The 14,827-nt window shown below is 45.5% G+C and overlaps 1 protein-coding gene across 1 annotated transcript in view; it reads right to left on the reverse strand.

Annotated features, from left to right (window-relative positions):
* LOC148144699 (uncharacterized) overlaps positions 1–14,827 on the reverse strand; it is a 107,821-nt gene that overhangs the window by 25,233 nt on the left and 67,761 nt on the right. Inside the window, exons 2-3 of the mRNA XM_087975435.1 lie at positions 10,136–10,487; positions 1,177–1,185 (exon numbers count right to left, since the gene is read on the reverse strand). Coding sequence (XP_087831561.1) covers positions 1,177–1,185; positions 10,136–10,487 — 361 coding nt within the window. The remainder of the gene's footprint in view (positions 1–1,176; positions 1,186–10,135; positions 10,488–14,827) is intronic.

Genomic DNA, 14,827 nt, shown 5'->3' on the forward strand with positions numbered 1-14,827 from the left:
TGCTCCTTCTCACAGAATCACAGTCAAAAATCGTTGCAGTCCCGATGTCCCAGTGTCACTGTCAGACATTGATGTGAAAGTGAGGACTGCAGATGCTGGAGAGTCAAGACTTCAAAAGTATGACGCTGGAAAAGCACTGTAGGTCAGGCAGCATCCAAGGAGCAGAAGAGTCAATGCTTTGGGCATAAGGCGATTTTGAAATTTCCGTCTTCAGATCTTCAAATACTCTGTAAAAAGAGATTACAAAAGTTATTACACTTAGTGCAGTGTAACAATTCTGAACAAGCCATTCTACCTTCTGCAGATTATACTTTTCTTTTGTTATTCCACAAAATTGAACGCACCATCCCACTCTCTCTCCCTCTCTGTTCTCACTCCACTCTAATTCTCCTCAAGGTGCTGATTCAGGATCTTACAGATGCAACCAACATAGAGTCATAGAGATGTACAGCATGGAAACAGACCTGAACCCAGGGAAAAGACTGTCTATTTATCCTATACATGCCCCTCATAAATTTGTAAACCTCTATAAGGTTATCCCTCAGGCTCCAATACTCCAGGGAAAACAGCTCCAGTCTGTTCAGCCTCTCCCTATAGCTCAAATCCTCCAACACTGGCGACATCCTTGTAAATCGTTTCTGAACCCTTTCAAGTTACACAACATATTTTCATTGGAAGGAGACCAGAATTGCACGTAATATTCCAACAGTGTCCTAACCAATGTTCTGTACAGCCGCAACATGACCTCCCAAGAGTTCAAAATTAACATGAAAGATGTCTTCGATTAGCATTTGGTACTTAAAGTTTGACAAGGCACTGATGAAATGCATCCAACAATCTTGAAGGAAGGGACTTGGAGGAGGTGTCAGAAGACTGGAGAATTGCAAACATTGCAGCCTGGTTTAAGAAAGGTTGTAAAGTTAATCTCAGCAATTATAGAGTCACAGAGATGTACAGCATGGAAACAGACCCTTCGGTCCAACCCGTCCATGCCGACCAGATATCCCAACCCAATCTAGTTTAAATTTGGTGGAGAAGCTTCCAGTAATATTTATTCTGGTCAAAATTAGTAGTCTAACTTGTTAGAGATTTGTGAAGACATTACAGGCTTGATAAGGATAACACTTCAGCTCTTCTCTTTGTTATCCATCCTGGCTATCTTGGGGAGCCTGGTACCCCTATAGCCTTGACATTATTCTGAATGGCATGCGTTTGAGGCGATTAAAGCACCAAAGTGTGACTTCAGATTACTTGGCTACACGGGTGTCTCGGTTTTGCTATCATATCTTTCCCATAAAGGCTGACAGAACAGGCTGTGTAAAGGAGTCTGCTGGGCACCACCTTCATTAATCAAAAGGGAAAGAGCTATTGATTCAGCACCTCAGTAAATCTTGAGGCAGTCTTGGTTCCTATGCACATGTTGGGATGCATGTAAGGAGATGTTTATATTTTGCTTCTGTACTTAGAATTCATAAATTGAAGCCAATGTACATTTTTACAATCTTCAAGATTAAAAGTACAGAGGAGATCAATATTATACAACAATCCAACAACCCCGTCCCAAGTCAACAGGCGCCTGACCCTCACAAAGCTGGCGGCCGGTTGCCCGGGCAACCCGAGAGCTCCTTCGCCGGTGAAGTAAACACTGGGCCTGTGGGGCTTCTATTGGAGGCCTGAGGCCTCCCCCTAGGAGTTTATAAACTCCCCAGTCTCCCTCCTCCCGCGGGTCCCAATCCTACCCTGTCTCACTGTCTCCTCTCCCCGGGGGCAGGAGCCAGGTCTTGGCGCTCGGGCCTGGCGACCTCCCCGGGATGTTCCTGAAACCTGGTCCTGTTCTGGAGGATCCCTGGACCCGAAACACCTCCTCACATTCCTCCCGACACCAGCTGCCGGACCTGCTCAGCTTTTCCAGCGGCTCCTGTTCTTGTTCCTTCAGCCGCCGGCGCCATTCCTCTCCCACACTCAGTCACACTGTCTTTGTCCGGTCGCGGGACCCACACTGCACATGCGCCTACACACAGGGGGCGTGGTCCCGACAATGTCGTCACCAACTGAGGGGGCGTGGTTGGGGGCGCCCTCCAACCAATAGGGGACAAGGGGGGTTGGTTTTCCCCGCCCCCAGCCTGTTCAGGAATGTTACTCCAGACCTTTGGAAAGCTGAAACATCGGGAAACTTCCAGACACAAACAAAGGGATTTTCAAAATGAATAGAAATAGGTAAGATAAATTACGAAAGAAACATAGCATAAATTATCAAAAGCTTCTGTTGGTCTGCCAAAGGGAACAGTGTCGCTAATGTTGGTTCCTGGAAGGTGAAGAAGGTGAGTTAATAAGGGGAACACTGAAATGACAGAGCTGCTAAATCAATACTTTTCCTCAGTTTTCACGTTAGAGGACAGCAGTACCATTCGTATTGGAAAGAGCAAGTCAAAGGCTATAGAAAAGGTAGAACTTAAACAATCAACGTCGATAGGTACACTGTTAGGATTGAGGGCAAACAAATCCCCTGGGCCTGATGGCCTACATCCTCGGGTACTAAAGGAAGTGCCAGTGGAGATTGTGGATTCATTAGTTACAATATTCCAAAATTCCCTGGACATGAGAAAGATTCATTGTGTTTATTTAATAGAGAGATAGGTAGGTTCTTGATTGTCAAGGTGATCAAAGGTTATGGGGAGAAAGCGGGAGAATGGAGTTGAGAAACGTTTCAGCCATGATTGAATGGCTTAGTTTCTGCTCCTATATCTTAGGATCTTATGGTTCCAGTGGATTGGAAAAATGCTAATGTAATGTCTGTATTCAGAAAGGGAGGCAGGCAATATGTGGGAAATTGCAGACTAGTTAGTTTAACAACTATTGTTGGGAAGGTGTTAGAGTCAATTATCAAAGAAGCAATATCAGGATGTTTGAAAAGTCAAAACTCTATCCATCAGAGTCAGCATGGTTTTATGATGGGCAAATCAGATTTGACTAAGTTCTTCATCGATGTAACAAGTGGATAATAGGGATCCTGTAGATGTAATGTATCTGGCTTTTCAGAAGGCATTTGCTAAAGTGCCACTCAAAGCGTTAAATTGCAAGGTTAGATCATATGCGATATGGGCTGATTTATCAGCTTGGATAGGTGACTAACTGATGGACAGAAGACAGACAGTCCGAATTGATGGCTTTTTTTTCTGGATGGCAAGATGTAACTAGTCAGGTGCCACAGGGTTGGGTCCTTGGACCCCAGCTATTTACAATCTACATTAGTGACTTGGATACACGTATAAATTTATGTGTCATCCAAATTTGTGGATGACACATAAATAGGTGTGATGGTAAATTGCAATGAGGATATATGAACCTTACAAATGGATCTGGACAGGTTAGGAGAGTGGTCCAAAATGTGGCAGATGGAGTTTTAGGTGGATAAATGTGAGGTCATGCATTTTGGTCAAAAACAAAAACAGCAAAGCAACCTATTATCTAAGAGAGGATTTGGGATGATCTGGTGCAGAGATATCTGGGTATCCTCATTAATGAGTCACAGAAAACTAGCATGCAGGTACAGTAGATAATAAAGAAAATGAATGCAGCATTCGCTTTTATCGCTAAAGGAATAGAACATAAAGGGAAGGAAGTGTTGCTGCAACCAAACATAGCATTGCTGACACTGCACCAAGAGGATTGTGCCCAGTTTTAAACTCATTTCCCCTTATATGGTTATGGTAGGTGATTTAACTTTCCAACCTTAGACCAGGACTGCTATAGGTTGAAGGGTTTCGATGGAGAGGAATTTGTTAAGCGTGTTCAAGAAAGATTTCTGATTTAGTATGTGGATATACCTATGGAGAAGGTGCAAAACTTGACCTACTCTTGGGAAATAAGGCAGGACAGCTGACTGAGGTGTCAGTGGGGGTGCACTTTGGGGCCAGCAACCATAATTCTATTAATTTTAAAATAGTGATGGAAAAGGATTGGAGAATGTCTCATTTTCACAGTAATAGGCAAGAACTTTCAAAAGCTGTTTGGGGGCAGATGTTTGCAGGTAAAGAGATGGCTGGAAAATGGGAAGCCTTCAGAAATGAGATAACGAGAGTCCAGAGACAGTATATTCCTGTTAGGGTGAAAGGAATGTCTGGTAGGTGTAGGGAATGTTGGATGACTGGAGAAATTGAGTGTTTGGTAAAGAAAAAGAAGGAAGCACATGTCAGGTATAGACAGGATAGATAGAGTGAATCCTTAGAAGAGTGTAAAGGTAGTAGGAATATACTTAAAAGGGAAATCAGTAGGGCAAAACTGGACATGAGATAACTTTGGCAAATAGGGTTAAGGAGAATCCAAAGGGTTTTTACAAAAGGGTCACTGGGGAGAGAATAGGGCACATCAAAGATGAGCAAGGCAGCCAATGTGTGGAACTACAGGAGATGGGGGGAGATACTAAACAAGTATTTTGCATCAATGTTTACTCTGGAGAAGGACATGAAAAATATATAATGTAGGGAAATAGATTATAACATCTTTAAAAATGTCCATATTACAGAGGTGGTGGTCCTGGATGTCTTGAAACACGAAGGTGGATAAATCTCCAGGACCTGGTCAGGTGTACCCGAGAACTCTGTGGGAGGCTACGGGAAGTGATTGTGGGGCCCCTTGCTGAAATATTTGTATCATTGATAGTCACAGGAGAGGTGCCAGAAAACTGGAGGTTGGTTAACATGGTACCACTATTTAAGAAAGATGATAAGGAAAAGCCAGAGAACCTGACATTAGTGGTGGGCAGGTTGTTGGAGTGAATCCTGAGAGACAGGATTTACACATATTTGGAAAGGCAAGGACTGATTACGGATAGTCGGCATGGCTTTGTACATGGGAAATCATTGAGGAGAAAGTGAGATCTGCAGATGCTGGAGATCAGAGCTGAAAATGTGTTGCTGGAAAAGCGCAGCAGGTCAGGCAGCATCCAGGGAACAGGAGAAGAAGGGCTTATGCCCGAAACGTCGATTCTCCTGTTCCCTGGATGCTGCCTGACCTGCTGCGCTTTTCCAGCAACACATTTTCAGCATGGGAAATCATGTCTCACAAACTTGATTGCGTGCTTTCAAGAAGTAACAAAGAAGATTGATGAGGGCATAGCAATGGACGTGATCTATATGGACTTCAGTAAGGTGTTTGACAAGGTTCCCCAAGGGAGACTGGTTCGCAAGGTTAGATCTTATGGAATACAGAGAGAACTAGCTATTTGGATACAGAACTGGCTCAAAGGTAGAAGGTGGTGGTGGAGAGTTGTTTTTCAGACTGGAGGCTTATGACCACTGGAGTGCCACAAGGATCGGTGCTAGGTCCACACCTTTCTGTATTTTTTATGCAAATGACTTGGATGTGAACATAGATGTATAGTTAGTAGGTTTGCTGATGACACCAAAATTGGAGTGGTAGTGAACAATGAGGAAGGTTACCTCAGATTACAATGGGATCTTGATCAGATGTGCCAATGGGCTGAAGAGTGGCAGATGGAGTTTAATTTAGATGAATGTGAGGTGCTGCATTTTGGAAAAACAAATCAGAGCAGCACATCTACACTCAATGGTAAGGTTCTAGGGAGTGTTGTTGAACAAAGAGACCTTGGAGTGCAGGTTCACAGTTCCTTGAAAGTGGAGTTGCAGGTAGACAGGATAGTGAAGGTGGTGTTTGGTATACCTTCCTTTATTGGTCAGAGTATTGAGTATAGGATTTGAGAGGTCATGTTGTGGCTGTACAGGAGAATGTTTAGGCCACTTTTGGAATAAGTGTACAATTCCGGCATCCTTCTTCTTGGAAGGATGTTGTGAAACTTGAAAGGGTTCAGAAAAGATTTACAAGGATGTTCCCAGGGTTGGAGGGTTTGAGCGATAGGGAGAAGTTGACTAGGCTGAGGCTGTTCTCCCTGGAGTGGAGGCGGCTGAGGGGTGACCTGAGAGGTTTATAAAATCATGAAAATCATGGATAGGGTGAATAGCCAAGGTCTTTTCCCCCAAGATGGAGGAGTCCAACACTAGAAGGTTTAAGTTTAAGATGAGAGGGGGACAGATTTAAAAAGGAACTAAGGGGCAACGTTTTCACACAGAAGGTAGCGCGTGTATGGAATGAGCAGCCAGAGGTAGTGGTGGAGGTGGGTACAATTACAACATTTAAAATGTGTCTAGATGAATAGTTCGGATTTAGAGGAATATGGAGAAAATGCTGGAACTTGGGACTGGGCCAGATTGGAACATCTGGTCGGCATGGATGAGTTGAACTGAAGTGTCTGTTTCTGTGCGGTGTGACTCTGAGTCTATAACTGCTATGACCGAAACGAGACCTTTTTACTGATAATCTTCTTGCTGGATTTTTTTAGTGCACCCAGTTTCAGTCGATTTCTGGTGGGGAAAATTGGCATATGTCCTGTATCCTGGAAATTCTGAAAAATAAAAATAAATAATTCTCTCTGAATGGTACAATCCACACCCCGTGATGTGAATGGTACAATCCTCCCCTCCCCTTTTCCTCCTCCACACCCCTCCACCTTCGAATGATGCAATCGTTCCCCTCTGAATGGTATAATCCTTTACTCCCCCACAGCCATTAAGGGTACAATCCTCCAAAGTCTCAATGGTACGATCCTTTCTACACCACCCGGAATGAATGGTACAATCCTCCCCCTGAGTTGGGATTCCCCAATCCCTTTCTGTTTCACATTTCCGAAGCCTTTCCCATTTTGAGAACAGTCTCTGTTTCTGGTCTTCCCACCAAAGTGCATAACCTCAGACTTTACCACATTGTATTCCATCTGCCCCTTCTCTGACCATTCTCCTGGCCTGTCCAAGCATTCTCAGCATGGACCCCTTTGGAACTACAAAGACCGCTTTATGCCAACTCTCTGCCTTCTGCCAGTCAGCCAATCCTCTATCCGTGCCAGTACCTTGCTCCTACACCAGGGACACTTATCTTACTTAGCAGCCTCCTGCACGGCCGCTTGACAAAGGCCTTCTGGAAATCCAAATCACTCACGTCCACTGGCTCTCCCTTTGTCTAACTTACTCATTACCTGCTCAAAGAATCCTAATAGATTTGTCAGACATGACCTCCTGTTGTCAAAGCCATGCAGACTCGGTCCTGTTTTACCATGCACCTCCACATACTTCCCACTCTCACCCTCCATAAAACCTGTTAAGTTTACCCATTTTTACCATAAATACGTTGTTCTGCTCTTTAAAATGAATTCAAGTTTAAAGATTTCATATTATGTATGTACACTACCTTTGCCCCTTATAATATTTTATTCTTCTGAAGAAGACCTTCAAAAGAGATTGGCACAAGGTCTGAAACTGACTGTGTGACTGCATCAAGTAAAAGGAGTTAGTAAGAATGAGAAAGGAGTGGCTAAATATCTAAACCTACCCATGCAACGATCAATAAGTCACAACAACACTTTTTCTTCCTCAAGATGCTCAAGAAATTCGGCATGTCCATAATGACACTCACCAACATTTACAGATGCACCACAGAAAGCATTGAATCTGGGTGCATCACGTCCTGCTACGGCAACTGCGCTGCCCAGGACTGGAAGAAACTACAGAAGGTGGTGTGCCCAGCACAGTCCATCATAGAAGCCAACCTCCCACCCATGAGATCCATCTACACTTCTCATTGTCATGGAAAGGCTACCAACCTCAAAGACCCCTCCCACCCCGGGAATGATCTCTTGCACCATCTTCTGTCAGGCAGAAGATACAGAAGCTTGAACACATGTACCAACAGGTTCAAGAATAGCTTCTTCCCTGCCATTATTCGACTGCTGAATGGAGCTCTCCAATTTGACCTTGCTTCTGCGCACCTCCTGTGCAGCTGTAACCCTGTACGCCTCACTCTGTCTAAGCGCAGTATGACCTGCATGTCCTTGTTTGCTCAGATCTGACTGGACTGCTGATAAAACAACATTTTTAACTCTAATTAGGTACATAGCACAGTACAGGCCCTTCGGCACTCGATGCAGTACCGGTCCTTTATCCTACTCTAAGATCAGACTGACCTACATACCATTTATTGTACTAACTTTCATGTGCTTATCCAAGAGTCGATTAAATGTCCCTAATGTATCTGACTCTACTACCACTGTTGACAGTGCATTTCACACAGCCACCACTGTCTGAGTAGAGAACCTACTCTGACATCTCCCAGAAACCTTCCTCCAATTACCTTAAAATTATGCCGAGAGTGTGGTGCTGGAAAACTATAGCAGGTCAGGCAGCAGCTAAGGAGCAGGAGAACTGACGTTTTGGGCATAAGCCCTTCATCAGGACCGAGGCTTGTGGGTCGGGGCTGCTTAGAGATAAATGGGAAGAGGGTGGGGTTGGGAGAGAAGGTAGCTGAGAATGCCATAGGTAGATGAAGGTTGGGGTGTGTGTGTGTGTGTGTTTGTGAGAGGTGGGGGTTGGGGGGTGGCAAGATGATAGTTCGGAGGGGGTTATGGTGCAGATAGATAGGAAAAAATGATGGACAGGTCAGAAGGGGCAGCGCCAAGTTGGAGGCTTGGGACTGGGATAAAGTGGGGGAGGTGAGGAAACTGTTGAAATCCACATTTGTCCTGTGTGGTTGCAGGGTCGCAAGGCAGAGTATGAGGTGTTCCTCCTCCAGGCATCAGGTAGTAACGGTTTGGCGATGGATAGGTTGGAGAAGTGGGTGGAGCTGATAGATTGAAAAGTTGATGGACAGGTCAAGATGGCGTGCTGAGTTGAAGGCATGGGACTGGGATAAAGTTGGGGGGGGGGGGGGGGGGTGGAAAATGATGTCTAGCATCTGCAGTCCTCATTCTCTCCTCCTTAAAATTATAGACATTTGTAAGGGGCATGGATAGGGTGAATACCCAAGGTCTTTCCCCAAGATCTAGTACTAAAGGGGCATAGGTTGAAGGTGAGTGGGGAAAGGGACCTGAGGGGCAACATTTTCACGCAGAGGGTGGTGCGTGTATGGAATGAATTGCCAGAAGTGGTGGAGGCTGGTACAATTACAACATTTAAAAGGCATCTAGATGGGGATACGAATAGGAAGGGTACAGATGAACATAGGCCAAATGCCGGCAAATGTGTCACTAGAATCATTTAAGGAATGGACTGAAGGGCTTGTTTCAGGCTCTACAACTCTATGACTATGTCTACATAGTTGAAACCAATTTCACAAAATGGGGAATAGGTCATTCACACCTTACAGCCTGTCCTGAGCTGTGGCCTAACTGCACATATTCCAGTGCAAGTTTCAGAAAGATTTCAGCAGCTCTTTTAAAAAATTGAAATGCGTTTAGACTTCGATGATTTTTCTGAATATATCATTTTAGCTATTCTCAATTTTAAAGATAAGAGTTGAGTGAACACAGCCCACACCTCCCAGTGCTGCCAGTAACCTTTACAATGTTGATGAAACGATGCAGTACCTGTACTCCTTAAAAACTTACAATTTCTAATGATACTAGCTACTCATTCACTGCTCCATCTGATTCACGACATTAGAAACTTGGTGCAGGAGGCTGGAAGAAATGCGCAGCTTTAAAACAAAAAACCATCTGGAGCTCAAAGCTTTCAATGAGAGTCTGAGCCCAGCAGTAAGTTCAGGTAATCTTTATTGTGACCCAACTTTGTTACAGCTTCAGATCCCCCCACCAGCAAAAAGATGTAGAGAAAGTAGCGGCTTTTTAAACAGCTCAAGGTCAAAGCGCACACACTCCCCCGCACCCCACCTCACTTTCTTTAGTATTGGTCAGCACAGAGTTGTCCCTTTGTAATTGGATCCTTGGTACAGCCTTAACCCGTGGGGCCGGGAACGGAGGCAGTGTGGAGTGAAACAGACTGCTGTGGGTCTGGAGTCACGTGTAGGCCGGACCAGGTAAAGGATGCAGCTGGGACGACCGAGTGAATCCTTTCCCACAACGGCAGTTTCCTTCCCTAAAAAGGGCGTGAATCAGATTGGGGTTTTCTACCCCCCCCCGACAGAAAATGGTTTCATCGTTAGATTCTGACCGTATTCCAATTCCACCATCTGCCGCGGTGGTATTCAAGCCCAACAGATCCCAGAACTGGGTTAATAGTCCAGTCGATCACGGCACTCGGCAGTCGCTTTGTCAGTCCCCCTGCGATGGCACGTGAAGTCGTTGGTGGCTCCGGAGGTGGGAGGAGCGGGTGAAAGCCTTCCCACACTCAGGGCAGCTGAAGGGCCTCTCCCCCGTATGGACTCGCCGGTGGGTCAGCAGGGAGGAGGAATCGCTGAAGGCCTTCCCGCACTCGGGACAGCAGAAGGGCTTCTCCCCAGTATGGACCCGCTGGTGTCTCAGCAGGGAGTAGGAATAGCTGAAGGCCTTCCCACACTCGGGACAGCAGAAGGGCCTCTCCCCCGTGTGGACCTGCTGGTGGGCCAGCAAATTGGAGGAACGGCTGAAGGCCTTCCCGCACTCGGGACAGCTGAAGGGCCTCTCCCCCGTGTGGATCCGCTGGTGCCTAAGCAGGGCAGAGACCTGGGTAAAGCCCTTCCCGCACTTGGGACAGGAGAACGGCCTCTCCCCGGTGTGGATGCGCCGATGAATCTCCAGGTCAGACGGAGTACGGAAGCCTTTCCCACAGTTACCACACCTCCACGGTTTCTCCATGTCCGAAGCTTCGGCCACAAGCAAATGCATGTACTGCCCCTCACTGCTGTGAATTCCTCTTTCCAGGCTGTATAACAGTTTCACGCTCCACACTCAGTGCGCAGCAACAGTAGGGTCTCTCATCCAGTCCCACTGATAATGAAAATGTACTGAAATAGGAACCAAAAAGCTTTGCTCCTTCTCACAGAATTGTAATAAAAAATCGAGGCTGTCCCAATCGATTGAGTGACTGTCAGATATTGAGGACCGCAGACAGGGGAGAGTCAGTGTTGAACAGTGTGGCGCTGGAAAAGCACAGCAGGTCAGGCAGCATCCAAGGAGCAGGAGAGTCAGCATTTCAGGCATAAGGCCTTCATCTGTTCATTTTGAAACTTCTGTCTTCGGATCTTCAAATACTCTGGAAAAAGAGATTACAAAAGTCATCGCTGTCAATGCAGGATAGAAATTCAGAACAAGCTATTCTACTCTCTGTGCAGCATTCTTTTCTTTTGTTATTCCACAAAATTGAAAGCAACATCCTTCTCTCTCTCTCTCTCTCTCTCTCTTCCCCCCCTCTCCCCCTCTCTGTTCTCACTCCGCTCTAAGTAATTCTCCTGAAGGTGCTGATTCAGGATCAGAACAGCAAAAACGTCAAGACTTACATATTGGATAACTCCACCTGAAAGTTAACATCTTTCACAACATTGGGATACTGCTGAGTGTGAGCAGGTCTGATTTTGGGAAACAAAACAAAATGTGTCAATTCAGGATGAATCGGGAATGCATCTGGAGGAATAACCAGACACATCAAGGTATTAACACAGACACCAGAGAGAAACTGAACAGAAGAGACGTGGCAAACGTTAGTAGAAAGCCAGAGTCATTAAGATATACCGCACAGTAACAGACTTTTTGGGCTGAAAATGTGTTGCTGGAAAAGCGCAGCAGGACAGGCAGCATCCAGGGAACAGGAGAATCGACGTTTCGGGCATAAGCCCTTCTTCAGGAATCGAGGATGGTTATGCCCGAAACGTCGATTCTCCTGTTCCCTGGGTGCTGCCTGACCTGCTGCGCTTTTCCAGCAACACATGTTCAGCTCTGATCTCCAGCATCTGCAGTCCTCACTTTCTTCCCAACAGACCTTTTGGTCCAATTCGTCTATGCTGACCAGATATTGTAAATCAATTTAGTCCCATTTGTCAGCACTTGGCCCATATCCCTTGGCCAATCCACCCTACCTTGCACATCCCTGGACACTATGTGTAAGTTAGCATGGCTAACCCACACAAACCTGCACCTCCTTGGGCACGATGGGTACTTTAACACGGCCAATCCACCCTCACCTGCACATCCCTGGGCACTATGCATAATTTAGCACGGTCAATCGACCCTAACCTGGGCAAAGTTAAAAATCACACAAACCCGGGTTATAGTCCAACAGGTTTATTTGGAAGGACCAGCATTTGGAGCACTGCTCCTTCATCAGGTGGTTGTGGAGAATAAGACCATAAGGCACAGAATTTATGGAAAGACATTTGTGGCCTGCCACGGAAATGATATATTGAACAAATCTGGATTGTTAAGTCTTTCATCTTTTAGAATGGATTGCAGGTATCATTAATATGTAAATCCCAGAACTTCCTGTAAGGCACCCTCTCAAGATAACATAAGGCTTTACAACAAAAGGTGGCATCTCAGCTCAGACAATGCACTAAAGGTATGAGGTCAGAGTTTGCCTGTATCTCAGTCTTGACTCAGACTGTTTCTATTTCCAAAGCAGGAATTTATAAAATATTATCTGGATTGATTGCCTGCATGAACTGCTTTCACCGAAGACAATTAGTCATACAGCACGGAAACAGACCCTTTGGTCAAACTCGTCTGTGCCAAATAGATATCCAAAATTAATCTAGTCCCATTTGCCAGCATGTGGCTCTTATGGTTCTAAACCATTCCTATTCATGTACCCAGCCAGATGCATTTTAAAGATAATTGTACCAGCCTCACCACTTCCTCTGGCAGCTCATTCCATACATGCACAACCCTCTGCATGAAAAAGTTGCCCCTCAGGGCCCTTTTAAATCATTCCCCTCTCACCTCAAACATATGCCCTCTAGTTTTGGGGAAAAGACCTTGGATATTCACCCTATCCATGCCAGTTATAAACCTTCAAAGTTTGTGCGAAGATTTGTAGCTCGGGTGCTCGTTGTTGTGGTTGTGTTCGCCGAGCTGGAAGTTTTTGTTGCAAACGTTTCGTCCCCTGGCTAGGCGACATCATCAGTGCTTGGGAGCCTCCTGCGAAGCGCTTCTTTGATGTTTCCTCCAGTGTTTATAGTGGTCTGTCCCTGCCGCTTCCAGTTGTCAGTTTCAGCTGTCCGCTGTAGTGGTTGGTATATTGGGTCCAGGTCGATGTGTTTGTTGATGGAGTTTGTGGATGAATGCCATGCCTCTAGGAATTCCCTGGCTGTTCTCTGTCTGGCTTGCCCTATGATAGTAGTGTTGTCCCAGTTGAATTCATGTTGCTTGTTGTCTGCGTGTGTGGCTACTAAGGATAGCTGGTCGTGGTACAGAGAACACCGAACGGAGAATTCACTACAAGGGTATACAGGAAAGCCACACACACAGACCAAGTCCTAAACGATGAAAGTAACCACCCCAACACACACAAACGAAGCTGCATCAGGACACTATTCAAAAGGGCCACAACACACTGCAGTACACCAGAACTGCAAAAAGAAGAAGTGGAACACCTATACAAGGTATTCGCCAAAAACGGATACCCGTTCAACTTCATCAACAGATGCCTAAGAAAAAGACCACGGAACGAGGATATACCACAACCAAAAGGACTAGCCACACTACCATACATCAGGAGCATCTAGGAACTGACTGCCAGACTACTGCGACCCCTAGGACTCATAACGTAACACAAACCAACAGCCACGCTCAGACAACAAGTCACCAGAACGAAGGACCCGATACCCAACATGAGCAAAACTAAGGTAGTGTACAAAATACCTTGCAAGGACTGCACAAAACACTATATAGGACAAACAGGAAGACAGCTGACAATCTGCATACATGAACATCAACTAGCCACGAAACGACATGGGGACACAGAGCGTGAGAATTGGGAGCAGGAGTTGGCCATTTGGTCTTTGGAGCCTGAACCAGTATTGAACAGACCATAACTGGATATGAATCTTCCTATCGGTGGATAGGCTGGGACTTTCTTCACTGGAGCACAGGAGGTTGAGAAGTGACCTTATAGAGGTTTATAAAATCATGAGAAGTATACATGAGGTGAATGGCAGGTGTCATTTCCCTCAGGTGGGGGTTTCAGGATTAGGCAGCAAATTTGAAAGGAGAGGAGAAAGGTTTTGAAAAGACTTGAGGCAGCTTTTTTTTTAAATACAGTAGTTCATGTGTGGAATGAATGTCCAGAGGAAGTGACGTTACTTTCAAAAGACATTTGGTTAATTACATGAGTAGGAAAGGTTCGGAGGGATATTGGCCAACCACTGGCAGGTGGGACTAGATTAGTTTGTGAATATATTCAGCGTGGACTAGTTGGACTGAATGGTCTGTTTCTGTGCTGTATGACTCTGTAACTGTTCTGTACTTGTCTTAAAAACATTTTCTTGCTTTCCCCCATAAACATCCACTTTATTGTTGCTCAAAACTCAGATGAACTCAGCCTTGAATATATTCAATGACCCCTAACTGCAGGAAGACATCCACAATTCTGAACACAATTCCTCTTGTTAATATACCACTTGCTTTGCTGATTGCTTGCTGCACCTGTCTAACAACTGGCAGTGACTGGTGTAGAGAGACACTGAGCCCCCTTTCTACATCCACATATTATTCCCTATTCCCTTGTGCCCGAAACATCGACTGTCCTGCCCCTCAGATGCTGTCTGACCTGCTGTGCTTTTTCAGCGCCACACTTACTGACTCTAATCACCAGTATCTGCAGATCGCACTTTCTCCACATCTCAGTATATCACCATTTAAATAATACACTTCCTTTCTGCTCTTTTCACAACTTCACTTTGTTGTACTCTTTCTCACATGTTTTCCAATTGTGGTCTTCTCTACATTGGGGAGACTGAGCATAAACTTGGGAAAGGTTTGCTGAGCATTGCAGGCAGGTCCACAGAGGTTGACTGGACCTCCCAGTCAATACCCACTTTAATTCCCCTTCCCACT

This window comes from Chiloscyllium plagiosum, unplaced genomic scaffold (genome assembly GCF_037043375.1).
Source record: "Chiloscyllium plagiosum isolate Xiang-an unplaced genomic scaffold, Cpla_swu_hap1 HiC_scaffold_27, whole genome shotgun sequence".
Lineage (NCBI taxonomy): Eukaryota > Metazoa > Chordata > Chondrichthyes > Orectolobiformes > Hemiscylliidae > Chiloscyllium > Chiloscyllium plagiosum.